The 25671-nt window shown below is 32.7% G+C and overlaps 2 protein-coding genes across 4 annotated transcripts; both read left to right on the plus strand.

Moving 5' to 3' along the window:
* Positions 1 to 309, plus strand: LOC137932267 (uncharacterized). The gene has a single exon (XM_068775870.1). It carries the CDS (start codon positions 1 to 3, stop codon positions 307 to 309), a length of 309 nt encoding a protein of 102 aa, XP_068631971.1.
* Positions 310 to 1566: 1257 nt separating this feature from the next.
* LOC137932187 (sulfotransferase 1E1-like) lies at positions 1567 to 24166 on the plus strand. 3 transcript variants are annotated; one of them, XM_068775784.1, is made up of 7 exons: positions 1567 to 1921; positions 9967 to 10101; positions 20440 to 20539; positions 21660 to 21982; positions 22567 to 22661; positions 23241 to 23406; positions 23910 to 24166. In XM_068775784.1, the coding sequence occupies exons 1-7, from the start codon at positions 1840 to 1842 to the stop codon at positions 24047 to 24049; spliced, it is 1041 nt and encodes a 346-aa protein (XP_068631885.1). In that variant the 5' UTR covers positions 1567 to 1839; the 3' UTR covers positions 24050 to 24166. The 3 variants fall into 3 exon arrangements, with proteins under 3 accessions (XP_068631885.1, XP_068631887.1, XP_068631886.1); XM_068775786.1 differs by having other exon boundaries at positions 1843 to 2006; XM_068775785.1 differs by having other exon boundaries at positions 1843 to 1969.
* Positions 24167 to 25671: the final 1505 nt, after the last annotated feature.

The raw sequence follows: 25671 nt of genomic DNA on the forward strand, positions 1-25671 counted from the left end.
ATGATTGGCGCTCGACATCTTCACACCACTGCTTATCACCCAGCTGCTAACGGCATGGTGGAGCGCCTGCACCGCCAGCTGAATGCAGCCATAATGTGCCACGACACATCGAGGTGGACTGAATCACTTCCACTAGTACTCATGGGGACCCGGAGTTCCTGGAAAGAAGATCTGCAAGCCAGCCCGGCAGAGCTCGTCTACGGCGAGCCATTTCAACTGCCTGGCCAGTTCCTTGCTCCGATGGACGACTACACTACAGCTGACATTACCCAGTACGCAACAAGACTTCGAGCACACATGGCAAACTGATGACCCCGAGTAAGAACAACAAGAAGCTACAGTACTACGACCACTCCTACACTGGTATATATATACTGCATTAAATATAGCTTAAGATAATGAATTTTTTGCATTTGTATACTTCATATAAAAACATTGTTTTAAATTAATGCAATTAATTAAAAGTACGACAACTATTATACCTTATGCGATGTAGGCTGGGAAAATAGCCAAACAAAATGCTGCACAGAGTAGGATAACAGCGTAACGTTAGATGCAGATGACTTTAAACCGGTGTTATTGTAATTGTATGTTGAACCTATGTCCAGCTGTGGGCATCTTACGGATCATCACGATGATGATTATACCTCCATAAGTTTTATTTTTCTTTAAAACGCATACTTTAAATGTATGTAATAATTATTCTTTTAGTATATGTTAATTATCACCGCGTTAAGATTTTTGATACTTACTTTGTATAATAAAGTAATAACATATATGGTTATGAATATTTATTACTGTTGTATCGAAGATAATGATTGTTCTTCGTCTTTTCAGGTAATGGAGGCCCACTGCAAGGGATAGGCCTCCCTCAAAGATCACCACGATGACCAGTCCTGCGCTACCCGCATCCAGGGACTTGCTGCGACCTCAACTATCTCGTCGGTCCACTCAGTAGGGAGTACGGAGCCTACCCTCGCCGCATCCACCGGTTCATGGTCATCACTCCGCCACTTCAGACACATTTCATCAATCTATCCCCCATAGATATCTTTAGGGAAGGCCTAAGCCCATTGACGGCTGAAATAAAAACAGCTATATTTACAAGATTATTGAAAATAGATGTAAAAGCTCAAAACCAGTGATACACTTCATTTGCTGTCATTTATGTAAACTACACCCTGTCTAAAAATTAATGGTTTCATGAAAAAATAACGTAAAGTCTACGCAGTAAAAAGGGGGTTTAAAATTGGGATTAATTCAGAAAATTAATTATTGTGTAATATCTTTCAACTCACCAACAACTTCAACTGACAAATCAGCTACATAATCATCTTCTTAATGCTTTTATACCTGTTACAAATCACCCTGTATACTCCGTAGTAACGTAAATGGTTATTGAGTAATGAATTTTAAAAATTGCTTTAAAACCGCGTGTATCGCTTAATTTCTGATCGATATCATTATTTAATTGTTATTTAATAGGGTATTTGCAATTCGTGTATTATCTTATACCGGGTAATTACCATTTCTGTTACCGTCGCTTCAGTGGTTTGAAGGCGTCGATAAACGATTCAAGTTTTTGGTCGAGCGCGTTTGTTTTTACACAATTTGACTAATAAGTCGGGTGTGTTGGCAGCCAATGTAAGGGATCCAGATTCGAATTTAGAATTGTAATTCAATAGATGTATGTTCAATGTGTTTTCGCTCAAAGAAATGTTATCAATTATAACAGATCGATAGAACATGATTAGATTATTCTTTATTGAAAAAGGAACGACCGTATATCGGTGAAACAGTATCATTGTGTTCCGCCGTCGATGTGCACACGTGAAAGTAATGGCGCCTTGGATCAACTTACCGTACGAGATTAGGAATGTCACTCCGGAGGAAGACAAGATAATCAAGAAATGTCTTATTGGTGCGTTATCAGTGTGATTTGACGTGCGCTTCAGTGTTGTATCATTGTGTGAGTTTAATTTAAGTTATTCCATGGTCTCACACAGGTATGTCTTATTATTTGAATTTCGAATTTTGCGATTCCGAGGGTAGTAAACTGCTTCTGATTTATATATTCCTATAATCAATATGCAACGCCACGCACGGCATGCAAACATCGATGAAATATTTAATAACTTAAATGTCTCTTTAATAAAAGCAACTGCTGATTTTCTAGCAGGGACAGATCATCATTCAGAGCCGATAATAGCTTATTGCCGATGATAGATTAATAATGGTCGATTTAAAAGTGCGTGTAAATGTCTACTTGAACAAAATTTAAATTTTGATTTTGTTATTATTTATTACTTACGAATACTAATAGATTAAAATATTCTCGAGTCAAAAATATATTCAATTTTATTTTAATATTATTAATCTTTTTATATAAGGGGGTATTTCTAGGAAATTCTTATTGACAGTTTAATAAAATAACTATATATATTTAATTGGTTTCTAGCTTTTTAAAAACTATCATAAATTTTAGATAGCAGATAAATTATATGAAACTGATTGATTTTGCAGTCAAAATGCTATAATGAAGTACACAGTAAACTGTAAAATAATTTCGTCTTTAAAAAATTAACAAATCCTTCATAGGTTTGAATATACGCATACATAATGAAGTTTCACAATACACCTTAAACCTTAAATTTCATATTTTTATATCTAAAATTAAAAGTTAAATTATTGAATAAATCTTTTGAAAGCATTAAGGAGTTTTTGGTTGATCTAAAATTGAGGAGCTTCACATATTGACTCATGAGTAGGGTTGATGTTTAAGATTCACCGGAAAACAATTTCGTATCTCGACATATTTTACACAACAACCGATTGATTGATTTTTACCTCTCCGGCATTGAAAATTTGTATACAAGATGACAAAAGATTGATAACGAAGTTGAATATGTTGTTGATTAGAAATAAAAACTTGTTACAAATGTAACTTGTTACAAATGTTAACTTAAGTAAGCGACATTACTTTCCAGTCCCCCTAATAATAAAGTTTTTTGCAGCAGATCTGAATTCGCTCATCTCAAGCCGCTGGTTGGTAACTCACAGACTGACAATACTGACCATTTTATAATGTTAAAAATAATTAACCATTTAAAAAAGATTCACACTTTTAAATTCTTTAGTAATTTCAACATTATTATGATGATATAAATATATTTTGAATTTGAACGGAGACAGACCGAAGTGTCTTTTCATTTGACAGCGGTAGTTTGAGTAATATTTAATAAAATCAAGCGTTACCTTGCGGAAGTCCATCCTAAGTAAGAAAAGGACCAATATTTAGCCATTTCCGAACATGCAGTGGTAGTCGTGCAACAAAGTGCACCGCCAACCAAATTTCTCTGTGTTTCGGTTTAGTCAGTCTTGTTTCTATTGGACATAACGTCAACTTAGATCAGCTTGGCCAGACTGGATTTATCACGAGAACTAGGACCCCCAGTTCTCTATGTTTGGCACTAATCGGTGTAACATAACTCCTGAAGATGCCCCGTGGAGGGGTGAAACACGTGTTGAGTAATTTGGCGGTGGCGGTTATATGATTCGCATTGTTTGCCGCATACGCATTTATCAGCGGGCTGGCGGGCGGTGCACTTTGTTGCACGACTACTACTGCATGTGTAGAAGTGGCTAAATATTGTTCCTTTTCTTACTTAGTTTGAGTAGTATCAAATTTTGAGTATTTTTAATTGGCGGAGGTATCTATTCTATTCTAAAACGTATGTACATAACAACCTCGTATGATAATAATAAACGTGGTGTCAAGTTTTAATGTAACGTTTCCATCATTAGCATTTTTATCAAATGCTTGGTCACGCCACGTTGAAAATTACTAATTGAGCAGTTAACAATGCTAAGCTTGCGTTAAATAATAAAACATGATTAAATAATGGATGTAATAGGTTCTATCATTATGATACATTGAATGATTCTAACATGCCTATTGGAATATATTTTTTGACTCCAGTTAAAAATTAATATTCTTAATTCAACAAAACTATTAAAACCATAAATTTCAATAGTATTGACTTTATTATCGACGAATATAAACAAAAAACATTCGTATGAATTCCGTAAGAGTTAGGCCCACTTAAATGAAATGAAATGTGATGATATCCGCAGTAAAACTAAGATCACCAATTCGTCATCGGTGACGTAGCTCAAAGTATTGTCTGCTGGTAGAAGCGGCGTATTTTGACCCCCAATTTTTTTTATATTAGTTTACAAAGTTTACTCTAGCATAATCAGAGCCTATATATTTCTGTTTACAATTTCTAGACAAAGGGGGAAAATCCTACATAGAACCTGGGAATGGGGGGCCCAGGCAGTGTCAGACTCTAACTGACTAAAACCCCCTCCATCGGCTCTGTTACATCTCATTTTTTAGATACATTTACTTATTTATATTACACTAATTATTTTCTTAAGCTATTTATATGTATTTATTAATCTATATTTATATGGTGACTTTAATACTAATTCTTATCTATATAGCTTTATTTATACAATACAATGAGCTTAATACTTATTTAATTCTATTCTTATTCTATTCTTAATTAATATTATGTCTATACATAGACCCCCCCCCCCCATTAGGTATGCCGACAACATAGCTGAAGTCGGGTAAAGTTGATGGATGGAACGAACGACGAAATGGCCAATACCACAATACTGGTAGTCATGGCAGTCACTAGGGAAAACTTATGCCTTATAGTGGTCGTGTATCCGCTGAAAATAAAAAGAAGAGTTTATATAAAATGTTCTCTCTCTCTCTCTCTCTTTCTATTTCTCTCTCTCTCTCTCTCGCTCTATGACAGTTTCATTCTGACTCCTGATTCTAACAATCACTGATCTCTCTCGATTGAATACTATAACTTGATGTTTTGCAGCACAAATTGGTAACTCCAGCTCTTTTATTATTAAGTCTGGACACCATTTAAACGTTTGGCCTTGCGTCTTATATCCTAGTATATTTAAAGTTACTAGTCCAAAAAAAGTTCACAAGCGGTTTTTTAGTTTATAGACAAATCTCATAAAAATCACTCAACAAATTTTATTGATAATTTTTCTCTTTCGATAACATTTACCTAAAAATATACGCTGTTATTCAAACTCTACATGAGATGACTACAGTAAATAAACAGTACTAAGAGATGTTGTTATCGAATTAACCCAATATTATTGTAAGTTTAATCGTGTTAAAAACACTCACACAAGGTAATTTTTAATCGTCTCTCTGAGAAATTTAATTGAGAATGAATTATAATTGTAAATAAAAACAGGTAATTGATGCCAGTTTAAAGTGATAAAATTGCATAATATTTGAAGGCTGAATATATGTATAACTTAAATAAGGAAAATTATTACTTAATTATTTCAATTTCAACACATAACAGCAACTTATGCTTGCAAGTCATTTTACTTTAGATTATTTTTGGCGTCGTTTCAGCGTATAGACGCCTTCTGAACGGCATAAGTGTTTTCCATTGATATCTATGAGGGGATATAGCACAATCGCCACACTTGACAGGCTGGTTGGCAATCGCAATGTGTTATTATGGTACGCAGAGAACGCTGCTGTCCATCCTTTGAAAACTTTTTTGAGAATGGCAATGGCTATCCTATATAATTAATGAACAAAGTTTGAATTATACAAGATTGTATTACGAGAATCGAATCCGCGACCGTAGCAAATCTCCGTCCTTATCGTTGGGCTACCAATTGCTCAAATTTAATACTATAGTGTTTAGTTAGCGTAGTGTTTATTTATTTTTTTAATTTTAGCCAGTACCTTGTGCGATGTTACAAAGTGGACTTACTAGCCAATAGTCAACTTAGAATGGTGCAGCGATAAGCAGAATCATTTAGCATCCTTGAATCGTAAAATATATATACTAGCTGATCCCGCAAACATTGTTTTGCAAACATAAATTAAAGTTTTTAATATATATAACAAATAAAAAATAAGGCTTGATCATAGAGGGGTGAAAAATAAAAACAAGAAAATTTGTCTAAAAAATAAAAATAAAATAAGGGGTGAATCACCCTTATCACTTAGGGGTATGGAAAATACTAGCCGATTCTCAGACCTACTGAATACGCATATAAAATTTGGTAAAAATCGATCAAGCCGTTTCGGAGGAGTACGGTAATTAACACCGTGACATGGAAATTTTATATATTAGATAATACAGAGACGAAGTTTGGTAGGAATATTCCTTTCGACTATTTAATATTAACTAATAACGGATTTTGTAAAATTCCACCTGAAAGAGGAGTCGAGAGACCTTCGCGACACGAGGGTACAGCAACTATTCTCATATAATACAAAACTTAATTGATGATTATTACGCCATATTTTATATGGTTTATTGACTCAGAACCATGAGGTATATCTTGGAGATTTTATCATCTAAATTTTTATACACAAGTCGAAAATACGTACATAATTCTTTGATATTATAATACAATGTAATTAACATAAAGTACAATACCCGGCGATAAATATTGCACATCGATCTTTAGAAAGAGACAATCGGCTGATTTCGGTTTTGTAGAGCGTTGTCTCTGTCGCACGAAATACAATGACTGACAAAACGTTACATAGATAGCGTGGGACAGAGATATTGCTCTACGAAGCCGAAATTAGCCGATTGTCTCTTTCCAAAGGTCGATGTGTTAACATTTATCGCCGGGTACTGTACCCCTGTCAGGAATCAAACCTGGGACCTGAACGTGAGCCTATATAGTTATTTGCACAACCTAACTAAAAAGTACAGATGACGTTTTACAACTGAGACATTAAATAATAATGTAATGCATGATAAAGATATCTTCAAAGATATGTGCACGGCCTTGGACTAAATCTGTAATGCTTGCTTTATCTGACATAAACTTACGTCAATACCTCATGTGATGATTCATGTGGTATGTAATAATTATTTCATATTATTGCTATTAAAACGTATAAAGCGTATTGTATAAAGTAAGAAAAATCATAGTATATTGTAGACTCTTTTCAGACTAGGCTGCGTTTTGAAATCCTTGCAGCTTTAAGTTGATGGGTTTCCATTATATATATCCACATAGGTGAAAGAAGAAAGAGAGAGATTGTGAAATATGAAAGAGACAGCTTGAAAATAACTAAATTTACACATAGGTTAACAAAAATAAATTAACACGTTTCAAAATCATTTAAATACAATTGTGACTTGCGGTTTGTTCATTCAAGTCTCTCGGCGCGTGATCGACAACGGAAACAGTTTTAAAACGCACGGCACTCGTCTCTGTGTGCGACGTATTACGCTCACTGGCGACTCAGAAATCCTATCTCGTCTCTGATATCGATTCAGCTAAAGGTCTTCAGAGAAAAGGCTCACACCATTCTCCTACAACCTCTACTCAATGCAATATGTCAAGCCTCATATATAACGTACATTAGTTTAATTTATTAGCTTGCTCTGATTCCGAAGAAGCTATAAAAGCCGGAAAGGCTGAAAACGCCCGGCACCAACCGAATTCTTTTTAAAACATAAAGAAGTTCATTGAACTCATATCTAATAATTCAATTATTATTAAACTAATTAGAATTATTATTGCATCCATTACATATTACTCCAATATATAATAACGAAAAACAAAAGGCGGCGCAAAAGTAATGTCATTATATAGATGTACCTTAGTTTTTATAAATGGCGCCGAATATTTCTGTATTTTGACATTTATAATGTAGATACCTAGAGAATTAGTTGCTAATAAGCAATATAGCATATCTATATGTCTAAAAATTGACGCATCATCAGATTATGACATTACATTTGCACCACCTGTTAGATTATATAAAGTGATATAAATATATCAAAAAGTTTGTGTCAAGCCACCGCTGTTCAAATTTATCAGCCGCTACCTATTCAAAAAAAATGCTACTAAATGTTAAAAGTAAGTTATCTGTCAAGTTATAACATTTTATATAGTAAGAACAAACACGTACAATATTACGAAAACAAATTTATTTATAAATTTTCATATCATTATCATCATTCATGTATTTGTGGAGTTTCTTCCTGCTTCTTCTCTACATCTTTAACACGTTGCTAAGCAGAACCAAAAACAAAATGGATAATATTTTAAAGATCAATAAAAATTCTGTTAAAAGTTGCAATGTTTAAAAAATGCCTCTCCAATAAATTTCCAATAGGATCAAATGAAACTGCCTTCTGTCTTTTAAAAATCTTAAAAATCTCGTTTGTCTTCTTTGTAAGTGGACTACACACAAGGCTTAAAACCCTAGCAGCCTATGTAGGCTGCACGCTGCCGTTTGTATTTGCCAATCCGATGGGCAATGTCTTCGATCTAATAAAAAATCCCGAGCATAGCCATCTCCATAGCTCGTCTTTATGCTATTGTAATTCTAAATAAGCTTGATATTAACAGCACTTCATTAAATAATCATTGAGTATAATAATTAACGACTTTAACTATAAATGAATCAGTATGTTGCACAATATATGTTATATGTTATAAAACACAATACGAATAGTCTGTTAACTTAATTATGACATGAAATTAAGGCTTTTGAAGTGCAAAAACCTTCTTTATTATATATCTATGATAATAACATTTATATTTATCATAAATGTATGAGTTTATATGAGTAATTTTCGTATGTATGAACAAGTGATTATACGAGTATGAATGTATGTTGGTAAATTGTATGTACATCGATATGACCTTACAAAAACCAAAAAAAAACAGCTATAAATTATTGTCTCGTGAATACAAGTTAAAATATTTCAAATCGTCGGGATTTTACGCCGATTTTGAGCCGACAGTTTCTTTAGTTACCCCTACTAGGTAAGTTGCCTGTCACAGACAGCGCAAGAAATTGATGCGATCTAAGGGGTAGTCCTATGCCGTAGGCGTGTATCGGCTGACACGAATGAAAAGATTACATCGGGATAAGATTCCCTGTTGCATATTTTTTTTTTGTTATTTAGTTGTAGATGTTTGCATTAAATAAATAATGTGGAAGAATTCTATTCAGTACAGTGCATAAACACTTTTTATCTTTTGCTATTTATTTAATTTTTCATTGATATTTAATGGAATCTGGCGTTGCCTTGCGGAAATCTATCCTAAGTAAGAAAAGGACCAATATTTAGCCACTTCCGCACATGCAGTGGTAGTCGTGCAACAAAGTGCACCGCCCACCAGCCCGCTGATAAATGAGTATGCGGCAAACAATGCTTATTACACAACTGCCACCGTCAAATCACTCAACACGTGTTTCATCCCTCCACGGGGCATCTTCAGGAATTATGTTACACCGATTAGTGCCTACTACTCTGTGTTTGGCATGTGCGGAAGTGGCTAAATATTGGTCATTTTTTAAATTTTTCTTTAGGTCGACCATGTTATTTCTTTTAAAAGTCCTCATATATCACGTGATGGTTCCCCAACATTCATTTTGCAAATGTTTGCAGAAATATAAAAATCGTTTGTTTCAACATATAAATCTCTATTAATAAAAAGCCATGTAAAACTTAAAGAAGTTTATTTTGCTGGATAGTGAATTTTAAAAACAAGTTACAATGACCTTCTTCACAGAAGTCAATATCAAGGCTATAAATAAATCTGTCTGAGTTGATATTAAATCACATTCGATTAAATAATGATTAAGTTGAACAGTTGACGTGTTTACAATATTATCATGAGTACATTAGTACTCGATAGGTGAATCACTGAAGACATGAGCTGTATATATTAATTTTTCACATAAACAAACATGAGTAAGGATCATTCAATAATGCATCGTTATAGATAAAATTTAAACAAGACCTTTGTTTTTAATTTTAAAATTTAGACATGTAGTTTATTTAAAATCTTATGGTTTTTATTTGTATTTTAAAAATAGAGAAAGGCGTATTTAAGTTAGTTAACTCATGTCATTTTCAGGATACACAAAACCTTTTGTGAAATGCGGAAAAAACGAATACGTAATGCCGGCTGCCTTCAAGAAGCACGCGGAGGCAATTTACAATCTGGAAGTACGCCCTGATGATGTGTGGGTCATCACTTTTCCAAGATCAGGTATGTTGAAGTCATTACTTATTAAGATGTATTTAAATTGTAGGAAATAATATATATATATATATGTGAACTAGATATTTCCCATACGATACTTACTGAAGCACCTTCAAGTGCCCTTTTAGAATGAATTTTATGAAATACCTTCTTAGCTGTATATCGAAGTAGTAGATATGCTTAATGATAGAAAGGATAAGCGACTGCATTAGCATTGCTATGCTCTTGTTGCAATAAAATTCTTTATACGAAAGAGGCAGAACAGCAACTACCTTTTGTAAAATGTGTTTCACTAAAAGGCGCTAGTTTAAGTTGATGTCTATAAGCAGTTCTATATCTTTAAAAGGCCGGCACCTACGAATATGAATTTAAGATTGTTAATTCAATAAACAATTTTAATTATCGTTAATAGAAGCTGAATGCAGACCACTCTTAACCAGTCCTATTATGAATCTTTCTAGTTAAAGATAACGACAATTCGATTGCAAGAAATCGAACCAGGCACCCTACCACTAGTCTAAACTACCGCTAAAAACGCAGTAAAAAATAACTGAAAGTTTTTACGTTGGCGTTAGATAAGCCGATAGCGAGGGATTCGTTACTCTTCCGATAACAGGCTTCGAGTGTTTTCATGGCTCATGATTTAACGTACATATGTAAAATTACAATCATGCGAATACCAAAAAATTATGGAAATATCTCATACTAGTAGCCAAGGTCGCTTGTTGTAACGTCAGATTCATGTGCCGAACAACTACGATTTCAATTGCTATTTAAGGACATCCCCTGTGCAGATCATTATTGATATTAGTACAATCGGGTTCAAACTTTTAAACCTCTTGTAAATAGTATCATGAAATTGAATCATTACCAAAAGCTAATCGAAGTCTTTCGTGAATTTATAGCTAACTGAGATGGGGCCTCGATAGAGAAAGAATTTAAAAATATATAACGATTTATTAAATACGTAATGATGCTAAAATGTAATTTCTATGTTTTCGTTAATTTAAGAAAATAAATGACAATCATGTAATGCATAAAAAATTGCGTATTCGAATTTCAAAATACTTTTTAAAGTCTCTATAGGTAACTACTGTTGAAAATTTTAAATTAAAAAAATTTATTCGGAAACCATTCTCAATTTGTTTCTGAAAGCAATCCAAGCGGCGTGTAAACAAAACAAATTGGTTTTCAAACTTTAAAGTTAACATTAAGCTAGAACCACTGTGATGAAATACCAGATTTCCTGCAAGAGGAACTTTTCAGCGGAGATTCTACAGAGTGTAGTAATCATTTCAGCCGTAGAAACAACACTGTACATAGGCCTTTCCTGTCGCCTCTTAATAAGAGTGTATGGAAGCGTCCAGAACGACTAGCATTCAGCGTTCTCTCTTGCGATTAAGGAGTACAGTAATATCTCATTTTTTAGCAAAAAGGTTTCAAGCTTTTGCTATAGTATTTTTGGACATGACATTACAATTTTATTTATAATATATGATTTCCTTAATTATTATATATATCTTACTACAAAACGTTTTCGCTTATTTACATAACTTTTTGTATTATTTATTTCACATTAGTGTTTTACTTTTCCCCCTTAATTAATTTTTAAAAATTCGACCTGTACTTACCATGTGGTTAAATGTCCTGCGCTCCGTTTGCCAGTCTAAACTCTACAACCTTAAACTTCAGCGGCCGTCTATTCTATTAAAAATAATATTAACAATACAATGAATAATCTCTATATCGGCTTTTGAATATAGATCAAAATTATTTTATTGAATATTTACAAAAATATATCTTACACATGATAAGTTTATCTTTGATCAAGTACAAAGATAGCATTCGAAATTGGACCATTCGTTTGATCGCATATGAAGGCCAGTCTTACTTAGTACAGATGCACCTAATACTCGAAATAAGAGTATTCATATTTCAAACCGTAATTCCTCGTGTAATAAATGTAACTATTAGAAATTTTAAAGAGTTATCATTAATCGTACTCTGCAATTAAAGATCTGAGTCCGTTGCTTATAAAGAAACAATGAACAAATGTATCGAACAAATCTAAAATGAACTCCTATCTCTCTTACTCTTAGAGATACATAGAGATACTTGTATTTTTATTAATAATTATTTAAAAAAAAAAACGATGTTTAATATATTAATATTGCAGTTGTATGGTAGTGTTTTTATGAAACTGTCGTGTATATGATGCCGAATCTAAACTTTTTCTTTCTAATCTATACTTTTAAAAATATAAATTTAGACATAACATAAAAAATGGAGTTATAAAAGAACACCGTAGTTAGATTCTTACATTGTCCAGGATAAACTTTTTTTGGTTTCGGGGGAGAAATTTTTTGGACTTTCAAGATACCCTGCGTCTGGGGGGAGGAAATAATTGTGAAGGATTCCTATCCACTAACCCCTGGTGATAGCCCTCTGCGCAACGAGAGAGACATCATGGTATCTCCAAGTCCCGCGGCGCCATTTTAGATATCCCGAACTAGGGTATACATAGTCCACGCATCCACGCGTCAACATTGATCTCAGAGTCGCTGAATCAAATGGGAGTTTAAGGCTCCCACTCTATTAATCCACGACTTCAAAGTCACCATTCCTGGTAAGGGAACATCATTTTCCGGAGGACCGTCACGAACCTACATCATCTTCGAGCGGGATCTGTCTTTGCCAATCCCGTTCGACCGACTCCTTCTAGACTATGACGATCTCACAGAAGGAAGCCACAGCTCTTCACGCCAATAACCCGCTCAGCATCCTCCCAACACGACTGCGGGCAAGGAAAGGTCTTCCAGGATAAACCTATGACACGCTTTGGAAATTCTTTTACGGCGCGTGTAGGCGTACCACAGGTGGAGCGAACATAGTCAAGATCGTGTAAAGTCGCTGAAAAAGGGCAACTTAAGACATAAGATCGTCGTAGAGATCTTTGGGAAGCATATTCCATAGTGAGAGTCTAGCGGCTTACACAATATTTTGCTGACTGTTTGTTTTAGTGTCATTATAACTATTTCTATCATTATTCTCTTTTATATTAAGATTGTATTTCTTTCCTTTTCTTTTTCCATTTCAATTATTATAATCACGTCAATTGTTATTTTCAAATCATAGCACTATTATTATTACAAGTCTCATTTCTTTCTTTTCAATCATTTGTGTTATTATAATTGACCTTTTAGATAATGCTTTTTTATATCAAATCTATATTATAAACATAATCTTTATAGTTATTATAATTATTACCGATGTATGTGAAGGGAATGCGAAATATTTATACGTGTACTGTATTTTTATGATCGTGATAATTCGATACGCTTCACGTTATCAGATAGTTGCTATCGGGCCGTTTACTGATAAACGGATCGAATTTTGCTGAAAGTTTTTTTTTTCGCACGGCAAATTTACCTTATAGATTATTTGAAATATTCAATTGTATTCGTTCATTAATACGTCATTAAAACACGGATGAGAGGGGAAATACTGCGATTTACGTAAGAAAAATACCGTATCTAGATAAAGAAATTTTTATTTAATTATTTCTTGTTATGAAAGGTATGATATAAACTGATTAAGACAAACATTGGAAAAGATGTTAATGGTCGCATCAAACTCGACCAGAAAAAATTCGGGAAACTACAAAAAAATTCTTGGTAAAAATAGTGACTCAACTCAGTGACTTAAGACTTAGGTCTATGACCAATATGTATAAATAGTGGTGACTTATGGGAGTGAAATTTAGTCTTTCATTTAGTGTCTTATTGCAAGAAAAGATTCGCCCAACGAGCGGTAAAAAGGGAATTTTTTTGGAGAATGAGGGGTTTCGTAAACCAGCGATAGGCAACTTGGTCTTTAAGGATCTTGAGTCAAAACCACAGCCCTGTAAACGCAACGAAAGATATCCACCCACAAGGTGAATATACGATCTTTTCAATGCAGGCCACTTTTAACCGGTTCCACTGTAACTTCTAAGTGAAATAAGTTTAACATGCCAAAAGAATTTTTCATTAATAAATATACTGACACTGTTTCTATAGCTTAAATACGATCATCTCTAAATCAATAGCTACGTGAATTATTATAACTATCGACAGTCTGCAGAAGCAATTATTAAATATTATACTTTTGTATCTTTAAATATTTCAAGAGGCATAAATAAAACAAAATACATGCATTATTTGCAATATCTGAAAGAAAACTGGTAATAAATTTCATTGATAATAAGCTAATTGCAATGAGCGAGACGCATCGCTCATGCAGCTGATAGCCTACGAGTCGAAAGTTTCTCCGAGAGGCGACCACAAGCCGGTAGACGCGGTGATGCCACCTTCTGGGTGAATTGACGACATAGTTAAGATCGTGGGATGCTGGATGCGAGCAGCGATAGACCAGTCATCACCGATCTTTGGGGTGGCCTGTGCCTTGCACTGGGCGTCCGGTTGAAAAGAAAAAAAAATAATAATTAATGTAAACAGATACAGGTTTATTATTACAATATATTTCTGCACTAAAATCTAATCTCACTATGTTAAGGGTGACCTATCAAATATCTAATGAAATCAGGCGTTACCTTGTGGAAGTCCATCCTAAGTAAGAAAAAGACCAATATTTAGCCACTTCCGCACATGTAGCCCGGCGGTGTACTTTGTTGCACGACTACCACTGCATGTGCGGAAGTGGCTAAATATTGATCTTTTTCTTACTGACCTATCAGATGTCGCAGCGTTTTTACTATGATGAGTGATAAGCTCTGGCATCCATTTATTTAGATATTCTAAAACCAATATATATTCTAAATACACCGTTAGAAAAGTATTCAGACAATATAACTCTATTCATAAGGAGAGTGACACTTTATCATTCTCTTTGTGACGCTGTGTTTGGCACTAATCGGGTAACATAACTCCTGAAAATGCCCCGTGGAGGGGTGAAACACGTGTTGAGTGATTTGGTGGTGGCGGTTGTGTGATTCGCATTGTTTGCCGCATATGTATTTATCAGCGGGCTGGCGGCCGTTGCATTTTATTGCATGACTACCACTGCATTTGCGGAAGTGGCTAAATATTGGTCCTTTTCTTACTTAGGATGGACTTCCGCGAGGTAACGCCTGATTTCATTAAATACTTTATCATTGTAAACACAAAAACTTGTATCAATATTTATCTAAATCAAAACAACTTACGTGTCTGTACTATGGTAATAATTAGTAGATTTCTGGTTACTTTTATAAACAGTTGTTTGAAAATTCGCACGAGAAACCGATCTAAAAATATATATTTAAATAGCGACGCGTGTTTAATTCGAATTCGCTTAATTAAAAATTTACGCGTCTTGCGCAATAACCGCGCATGCATCGCTTACCGCAATGCGGATTAATATTTAATAATTACATTATAACAAATACTTGCATTTTGGATCATCGGTGATGACCTAAAATGATAAAGATATACACAGGTGTTGAATCTTAATTAATATGAAGTCGATAACAACGTAGTGAGGATGTAACTTTTTTTAATCAACACTAGAGAAAAGGTATCTATCCTAACAGTCGGTTTGTTAATTAATCGTCGACATTTCAGACCACAGACGTCCACTGCAAAGCACAGGCCTCCATCAAAGACATCTATATGGGATATATCATAATCACCATGTTTGGCAGCCAATTTGGCGATCGCAGCGTGGTATTACGGTACGCAAAGGATGCTTCTATGTATCTTCTCAAAACTTGTTTGTGTGCAGTAGCAATCATATATAACTATGGCGCAAAGTTTGAATTATATGAAATTGTATTCCAGGAATTGAACCCACAGCCACAGTACTCAACCGCTGCGCTTCTACTGCTCATAACACATACACACACATATATATATATATATGTGTGTATGTGTGTGTATATATATATATATAATTCATGTTCAGCATTGTACGCTGCTGCCCAGCATCTGGAAACTTGATTGTGAACAGTGGCAACAATAATTAATACACATAATCTGAATTAAATAACATAACAGGGAATTGAACCCGCGACCTATCGCAAGTCTCAGTCCTTTACCACTAGGTGACCAATGATCGTAGTAAAATTATATCTACTCTTATATATGGTAGTACGAAATATCGTTATACTTATGATTAGAAAAGGCAGCAATGAACAATAGTTGTTAACAAACACTTTCTGAAGACATAGACTTATTATTACTATTAATATAGTAATCATCATCATCATCACCACGGTCATCATCTACACCATCACCATCATCATCATTATAAAAATATATTTATAGAGGGCAATCAGCATATTAATGATTGATCTCCAAATGCGAACTAGTGATATAAACCAATAGTTATTTGTATATGCGTATATGAAATCCTATTCTTTATATATGTCAATTAGACCTGGACCATATATATCACTAAATCTCATTGTGTATAGAGGACTTCGCCTTAACATATAGTTGACTCGTTACACCTTTTAACCATTATCGCATAATTACGTATATTATTAATAAATAAGTACCATAATCTGTTATAACATTTACAATCAGTGCATGTGCACCGAAACGTACTGCAATTAAAAATTATCACAATCTAATCACACGATCACGAGTCGCTTATCATTTTGGTAAAAACATAAAACATGATGTCAATAAAATTAAGGTCAATGTAAATACGTAACAGTGTCGCTTATCTATGATAATCGTCGACTGGTTCGATTCTTTCCTCATAAGTGATTTGATTCTTGACGAAACTACATAACGAATATTAGAAAATTTAATAAATTGACGAAATTTAAGATCACATAAACATTATCGAAATTCTATCCGTTGAAACTGTAGAATGTAGCCAGCTTTCTTTCTTTCCTGGACCTAGCTTTCTCGAGGAACTCTTAAACTTCGCTACCTTGACAGAGGCTTTAGACTAAGCGCCTTCTATACCTTGGCATATAAACTTAAGTTTTCTGCAAATGCCACTTGGACCATGTTAAAGAAGAACGAAATTACTTCATGTAACGTCCAACTAAACATGCTAATAACTTGATGGACTCCTAAACCTATAAGAAAGTCATAATGAATTGTAATCATTTCAAAATTTGACTAAAAATAAATTGTGATGTGATAATTAGAAAACAAAATACTAAACTAAAGCAAATAAATAAAAAAATATATACAAACAAAAATAAAATAAAATGTAAATGTATGATCCTGAAGAGAAGGCGTTGTACGAATAGGACGATAAGAAAAGGGATGCAAAATATTTTGACCGTAAAAAAAAAATATGAGTAAATGGGAGATATTAAAAAAGTTGAGAGTATGACAATAATAATATTCAGTGTAAAATTATAAATGACATAAATAGTTCCTGCTCTACTATGGTAAGTGATAAAGAGAGGAACCCAAAAAACGTGGACGAAACGATAAAAAAATAAAGGCTGTAAGTGTAAAAGGTTTACAGGGGTGAATGTTAAACTTTTTGCTGACAAATGAGAAATATATTCACTCTTTCAAATCGTTTATACTTACAACAAATTTCAGTAAATTTTTTTTATTAAAATTAAATGAACTGGAATGAAATATCGCCTTCGAGTTTGAGTACTACGATGTTCTACTTATTATTGTATAATTTAAACTACTCAAACTATTTACTTAAAATAGATTTAACAAATCATCAATTAAAGATAATTTAAAAAAAAAATCTAATTTTAACCAACCTATTAAATAATTAATTAAAACATTCCGAGTGCCACTTTCCGATGCAAAACATGATTTAAACTAACAGTTTGTTTTTAATTTTTCCATCAACGATCTTTATAATGAAAAGTAACGACTTTTAAAAGTTTTTCGAAAGCACTCGTTTAATTAAGGACTAGTAATAAATGAGGTTCTAAATGAAATATTAATTATTCTAAAGGCAAATATACTTTTTTTTTAATAATTTTAACGATAAATACCGTTTAAAGAATACGCTTTAAAACCAATTAAATGAATTACAATATTCTCACGCTAATTTATATATCAAATTGGCAATTTGATGTAGGAGTTGGCAGGTCATATATCGAGTAGAACAGGTAACGGCAGGGCATTAGAGTTATGAAATAGAGTGATTCCCAAAGTGGTCTATATCGACCCCTAGGGGTCTATAACAACCTGCAAGGGGGCTGGGCAAGCGTCGTACGCAGCGTTTATTAGTCCGTTGTCCACTTCTAAACAAAAATAAGCATGTCCACTGTCACTTCAACTGATAAGTAAATATTTATAATAGTACATTGCTTTAATTAAAAACAAAATCTTAGACGTCACTAATACTAGGTTAGTTCCGTGCACAGGTTGGTTGGTATATATCAGTGATTCCCAAAGTGGCCTATATCTACCCCTAGGGGTCTATGACAACCTGCAAGGGGTCTACGTCGGCGAAAAAAAATTTGGGGTCCATGAAATGAAAATAGTACATGATAAATAATAATAATAATAATAACACAATAGTGGATCTCAACACATACACTGATAGTACCTGTTTACTTACATCACACTATCTTATAATATCAAAACATTTACATTATTTATAAAAGTACCTATGAAGAAAAAAATATTATATATGTTTATAAAATTGTGTAAGTTGTAGGATGTTGGAATTCGCATTGTAGTGGCAATACATTTTGAACATACACTAAACTTCACTACAGTTAAAAATTTACAGGAAATCAATATCAGTTAGGAGGGGGTCTACCCAACACGGAAAAACATACACACACGGCAAGGGGTCTACGACACAAAAAAGTTTGGGGAACTCTGCACTAGATGGACAGACCGAAAGACGCTAGATGCAGGCCATCTTAAACTGGTCCTAATAAAAAATGTGGCGAAGGCCTATGTCCAGCTGTGGACGTCATATAACTAAAATGTTAATGGTTATAAATATACATGTATGATAAACACCCCAATTCATCTTTCGCGGCAAAATTGCAACTCATCAATTTTTTATATCAAATAAGTCGCAGCATTCTCCATAAGTAGCGAAATAATTAGATGTCATTTCAACGTTATAAGTTTCTAGGTAATATATAAATAAAAATCCAAATTTATTAAATCCATAAATTGTTATATAATTATATGTTTATAAGAAATATATTACAAATTTAAAGTATTTCTCAAAACGCCAACTAAACGCGCTTGCTGACAACACTTCGTCTGAATATAAAGACACCGTGTACAACAAAAACTTACGTTTGATACATACATATGATCGTATTGCTAGACAAAATTTTCTTTATTGATGTTTATATTTAAAACAATAAATCTCAAATTACTTTGTCGCTTCGTGACGAAATGCAATACATCCTTGCAAAGTTTCCATCGTAAATTATTTTTTATAACATTCTGAGTATGCATGCCTTAATGTTGCATTTCACTACGTAATTGTTTATATTAATATCTTAAGGTGCCATTTCATCGCGCAATTGTTTTGTATCAAATTATATCTTTAATAACACTATATGATTACCTTTAAAGCCTTCTTATCTATTTAATCAACATTTAGGAATATACAAACAAATGACAAATATTTTTGCATTTAATCTAATAATTCTTTGATAATAATGCGTACATTTCTGGTACAAACGAACTTAACGTATCGATATATTATGTTACAACTAACTTTCGACTTTCATATATGTAAAATAAAAAGAATTCAATGTAAATTTTACAAATATAATTATATTTGTAAAATTATATAATTATAGCTCCCTCAAACAAGACTAAAAATAGCGCGGCAAAAAATAACACTGCTAATATCCATAATTAGCGTTTAAATTTAAATTTACATTCCAATTTTAAATACTGATTTTTTAATTCATATCGGAGGTCTTTGTCTGCCGTCTGCCAGTGGATGTCCAACTGCTGAAATTATGATATTAATACAGATTAAATAACCTGAAAATAAACACGTGTGGTTACACAAATAACCTATTATTAACCAGTCATTTAAATAAAAAAGTACTATTAGTAAAGTAATTAAATGAAATTCACAAAGTTAAAAAAATGTTAATCTTTTTACATAACTTATATTAGATAACTTTGTCAAATAAAACCTACATAAATACTTAAGTTAAAAAATATATAATTAAGAGAGATAGGCCTCTGCAAGACTTATCTATATCTGATCTATTTTTAAAATACAGTCAAAATAGTTGAAATATATCATTACATATATTTTCTCAGATACATTAAAACTGGAATATTTTATATAAAATGTTTCTCTTTATATTTGTGTAAAGAGAAATCTCACGTTGAATATGAAGTTAGACATCAATATATGAATCGTCTGTTTCAGGCACGACGTGGACACAGGAAATGGTATGGTTGGTGGAAAACGACTTAGATTTCAAAGCGGCTAAAGAAAAACCGCTTTACGAGAGGTTCCCTATGTTAGAGTAAGTACTATTTTATATTTCAATACGTTTTCAATCGAATTCAGTTATGATTTTAATTATTTATATTTTAAAAGGAGAAAAATTGTTAATGACTATTTTTTTGTTAAATTTTATTAATGTATTTTTTAACTTTTACACTGTTGACATTTCATTAACATTTCTAATATATGCAACATATTATAGGTTTTGTACAAATAATCTGTCTTCATACGTTTCTCAATGTATTTATTGGAGTGCTTTTAGCAAAGCTCATTTGTAGATTCTACTATGTATTAGTACTACTTATCTATGAGTAAGATAGTCTTTTCTGAGCGATAGAGGACTAAGACTTGGGATTGGGTCGCGGTTTGATTCTCGCGATACAATCTTTTATAATTCACACTTAATGCATTAACTACACAGGAGATCGGAAATTAGTTTCCAAAGGATGGGCAGCAGCGTCCTCTGAGTACCATAATAACAAACGGCAATCGCCAATCTTTCTGCCAAGCGTGGCGATTATGATATATCTCCTCACACTTCTTTGGACTGGACTTAGAACTTTATATATATGTCCAATAGGACCGCCAGAAAATATATTTTGTACTGCAAAACAAGCTATGCGTGTTGTTTTTAACTTAAGTTACATAGTGTTTTTAAGAGGAAATTTTAAATTAATCAAAACTTATACTGTTGCTTCTCAATACGTGTGTGAAAACATTAACGACTTTTCTAGGAAATATGACACATAAAATTTGTATACCTAAACTCAAAATCATAGGGTTGGCAAATAGTTGTATTGAAAGTGTATACTGTAACATAATTAAATCCCAGATAATATTCAAAGAGCTTCTATTTCTAAATTTAAATTTTGATTCGAAAAATATGGGTGTTTTTGTACTAGGTGTAACTTCACTCGAAATGACTTTATAGAATCTAAATATAGCTAAGGAAAGGGAATTTTTTTCGAACATTATTCTGAGGTCTGAGGCATTTATCAACGGTAGACTCAAATTGACTTGTACATTAATAGATTTATGTTCGTATCTGTAAATATATAAGTAGTATTTTAACGACAAATTACTTAAGAGGTGAAAATAATAAAATAGAAAAAAATAAAAAAAAAAATTTACAATTTCAGAACGACCGCGCACATACCACGAGTAGCATTCGAACTGATTAAAGCAAACTTCATGAACTTAGCCTACTTCCAAGGCCTGAATAACGCAGTCAAGAACCCCAGTTGGAGAACTATCGCTGAAGCACCATCACCTCGCTTCATCAAAACCCACCTGCCACTGTCGCTTCTACCACCGAAACTTCTCAGTACAGCTAAAGTGATCTATGTAGCCAGAGATCCTAGAGATGTCGCAGTGTCATATTATTATCTACACAAGATGGTCTCCAAGACGCTGATGAGGGCGACCTTCCATAACTTCTGGGAAGCTTTCAGAAGAGATCTTCGTAAGTAATTTCTTTTTTAACAAAATTTAGGCTTCCATCGAGTAGGGAAGTTTTTCCGACACATAGCAAGGTAGAATCTACATAACCCGGAACACCTAAAGGTGATTAGAAAAGTTGATGGCAATCGTCCGAGCTGTCATTCTCACATCAGTTGGTCGGTCAAAATTCGCTTGACACATAAAAATAAACTTTATGCTGAACCAGGATACTTAAAAATAGACACAAGTAACATAGTATTATAAAGACGAAGAATTTATTAACATGAGAATATCTCTTCATCAACGTCATCATCATCATTTTAGCAGTAAGACGTCCACTGCTGTAAGTATACCTTCCCCAAAGACTTCTAATAACACTGGTTGGATTTATTTATCTAATGAATCAAGTTTAGCAAGGCATGTATCTTAACGTATTTAATTTTTACATATCACATTTTTATTTATTTTATTGATTATTTTTATTAAATATATTCGTATATTCATAGTATGTTGTATACATATAACACAATGGATCCCATATCAATTCTCCACATTAATTTCTTAATAAATCAAATAAAACAATAACATATTCTTGATTGTTTATAGTACCTTGGACACCAATAGTGGCGCATACGAATGAAGCATGGGAGAAAAAACACAATCCGAACCTCCATTTTATATTTTATGAAGATATGATTAAGGTATGGAACTTATTGATGATATTAATCTAAATACAACCACATAATCATTACACTTTACCATTAACACTTTATACCTTAGCATTGCTCAAAATTATTAGCAGCATTGCAGAGCTAAAAACACACTCACCTAGATTTTCTTAACCAAGAAGTTACCAATCTCGTGTTGTGGTTTTCTAAGAAAATTATTTATTAATAGTTCAGAGTCATTATAAACCTTATTCTTAACAAGCGAAGGAACAATTAAATAAAAAAAAATTGAAAACAGACTGACACAGATTCAACAAGTTCTAGGGATGTATTCTATTCAACAATCCGCGTTAGCTTAGTGTGATGGTATGATATTTACTTTCTCACAGAAGAAGCTCTAATCTCAACAGTAAAAATTTTGATGTAAACAATGGTAATAAAAATCTTTTCAATTAAATAAACATAGATAATTATCTTTAAGTTTCTTTAGTAAACTAGACACTAGTCTAACTTTCAAAAGCTGAAACCATTACGTAATTAGTTTTTCTTCAATATGTCATAAAGAGATAATCAGTTATAAATCCTTAAAAAACTAATTCTTTCACTTCACAGGACCTACCTAAAGAAATACGCGCGGTATGCAAATTCTTGAACAGAAAATATTCAGGCGATGAAATCGATCATTTGGCCGAGTATCTCAGCTTCGATAGCCTCCGGAAAAATAAAAACGTTAACAACACAGCTGGAGAAAACACTGAAGTTCAGTTTCTAAGAAAAGGTATAGAATCATTTAATAGTACAAAAAAATATATTTTTCAGACCATTACGAGCAAGACTTAGATATAAAGCCTTTTAACATAATATTAGCTCTCTTAAAGTATTTCACAGTCTTGGTTAAACTATATTTAGAAGTGTATACATAGGTTCAGTTAACCAAAGAGACTGAAAGTAATAAAGGTAAAAAGGTTTACCTCTAGGATCTACCTAGATCTGTGATAACTGAAAGAAGTTTGTAGAGAAGATTACAATAGGTTTAAGGGCTACTTCCATCATCTTAATCATCAACTATGGTAGGACCTCCAGGAATCGATGGTCAACACCTTGAACAATATTAAGTCAATTTTAGAAGCAAGAAGCTAGCACTAGGCTTATTAGTTTTCACTGTAAACCCTACGTCACTGCTTTACGTAGGTTTGCTGACAAATGCTAGTCAATAAGAATTAATATATATTTAATCCAATGGAAGTTTACCAGATGTTCAATATACATTAACTGTTACAGGTGAAGCTGGCGGTTGGAGAACACATTTCGACTCAGAAATGGAATTGCAAGCTGAGGAATTCCTTTCCACACGTCTCCAAGGCCTAGATCTCTCGTATCCTTCGTTTCCTTTGCATGAGACTGAGTGTTCACGCTTATAGCTTATTAATAGTAATAATTTATTTATAAGACTGATTCTGTAGTGAATTTGCAGTCGTTAAAAGTTATGTCTTATGGAGTGCGAGCAAATCTATCGTCCTATTGTGGGATACTATCATAGATTTAATATATTTTCCACTTAATAATTTATGGTGACGATTTTTGTACGACAAAAGCAATAAAGGTCAAATAGACATTCCTCAACTGATTACCTCTACAAGATGTCTCATTGGAGATATTTTTTGTGATCTCCATCAGAAAAGTCGTTGACACAGTATTTAAATAAATTTCCTCCGACAATGTATTACATTTTAACAATCCTTCGCGCCATGGTAGGTCTAAAAATTAGTTTGTCTTTCTTGAACTGTTTAATGCATCTTAGCTTGCTTTTATTTCTGTTGCTAACCTCAAGGCGTATCTGCCTTTCCTCTTTCGATTTGCGAAATTATATAATCTTTATATTTTTCTTTATTCCATCATATATAAAATTAAAATAAACAATTTTATTATTATCTCCATTCTTATCTGTAAATAAAATCTAGTTTGTAAATAACGAAACTTCGGATTGATTAATAAACATATTTTGAACAATCTTTGAAGATTGAAATATCCTATTGTTAGATCGATGTAAAAAAATTAAATTAAATGGAAAAATATTAAACCAATTTGTTGGTAATATATCAACATTTGTATAATATGACACAACACATCTTTTCTAATGTCAGACAAAGAACTAATAAAATTACAAAGTTTAATGTTAAATGACTTAAGGCATAAAGAATAACACAATATTTTATAACTTAATTAAGTTTGAAAATATAGAAACTCAGATTCACTGTGGAATTTACTAAGTGTTCAAATATTATAATAGGTCAATAGTTAAATTTAATTATTTTGTTAATAAAATATATTGTTTGTGTTAACATTATATGCGAAACTTTAGTACAGAATAGATTATTACTAGTCAAGAATTATTCTATGCTAAAATGATGACAATCGCATTGACAATGTGCGAAGGAAAAGGTCGTTTAGGGTTATGTCCTAAACTGTACCTGCCGACCTTTAAAACCTGAGAAGCGATCTGTTCTATGTGCTATGATGCTGACCGAATACCGCTTCCATTTACAAAACAATATTTATTACAAATTAGGTTTCGCATTCTTGTCTCGACGCATCTGCCATATCTTATATAACACGTATTAAAAAAATTAATTCTATAATAATATTAAGTTGAATAAATTTAATTATCGAATAAGCTAACGAAATTGCAGTTTGGGTTTACCGTTTATTGTTTATAAAAATAATTAGTATAACACAATAACGACAACAATAAAGCTGATACTGTAAATAAAGTAATTTAGAAGTAATAATTTATTTTATTTTTCATGTTTATTTACCTTTGTATTCATAAGACGGATTTCACTTTTGACATTCTCTGCTAAAAAGATATGTATACAAAAATATTTAGAGCCGTTTAAACTTTTTTTTTAATTTTCTAAAAAAAGCTCAATTTTTTATCAAGAATATCATAGAACAATTTTGGCTCTTAACTTGCGATAAATTAAAAAAAAAACACGCTTGACGCGATGTACTAATTTAATTTAATAGTCTTTATTTTATACAT

This window comes from Battus philenor, unplaced genomic scaffold, assembly GCF_028537555.1.
Source record: "Battus philenor isolate CCGP_79_NKW_IND1 unplaced genomic scaffold, ilBatPhil1.0.hap1 SCAF_9, whole genome shotgun sequence".
Lineage (NCBI taxonomy): Eukaryota > Metazoa > Arthropoda > Insecta > Lepidoptera > Papilionidae > Battus > Battus philenor.

Coding starts and splice junctions, on each gene's coding strand:
- LOC137932267 (XM_068775870.1), top strand. CDS start 1: ATGATTGGCGCTCGACATCTTCACACCACTGCTTATCACCCAGCTGCT.
- LOC137932187 (XM_068775784.1), top strand. CDS start 1,840: ATGGCGCCTTGGATCAACTTACCGTACGAGATTAGGAATGTCACTCCG. Junction 21,983..22,566: donor AGCTTTCAGAAGAGATCTTC/GTAAGTAATTTC, acceptor GATTGTTTATAG/TACCTTGGACACCAATAGTG. Junction 23,407..23,909: donor AGTTCAGTTTCTAAGAAAAG/GTATAGAATCAT, acceptor TAACTGTTACAG/GTGAAGCTGGCGGTTGGAGA.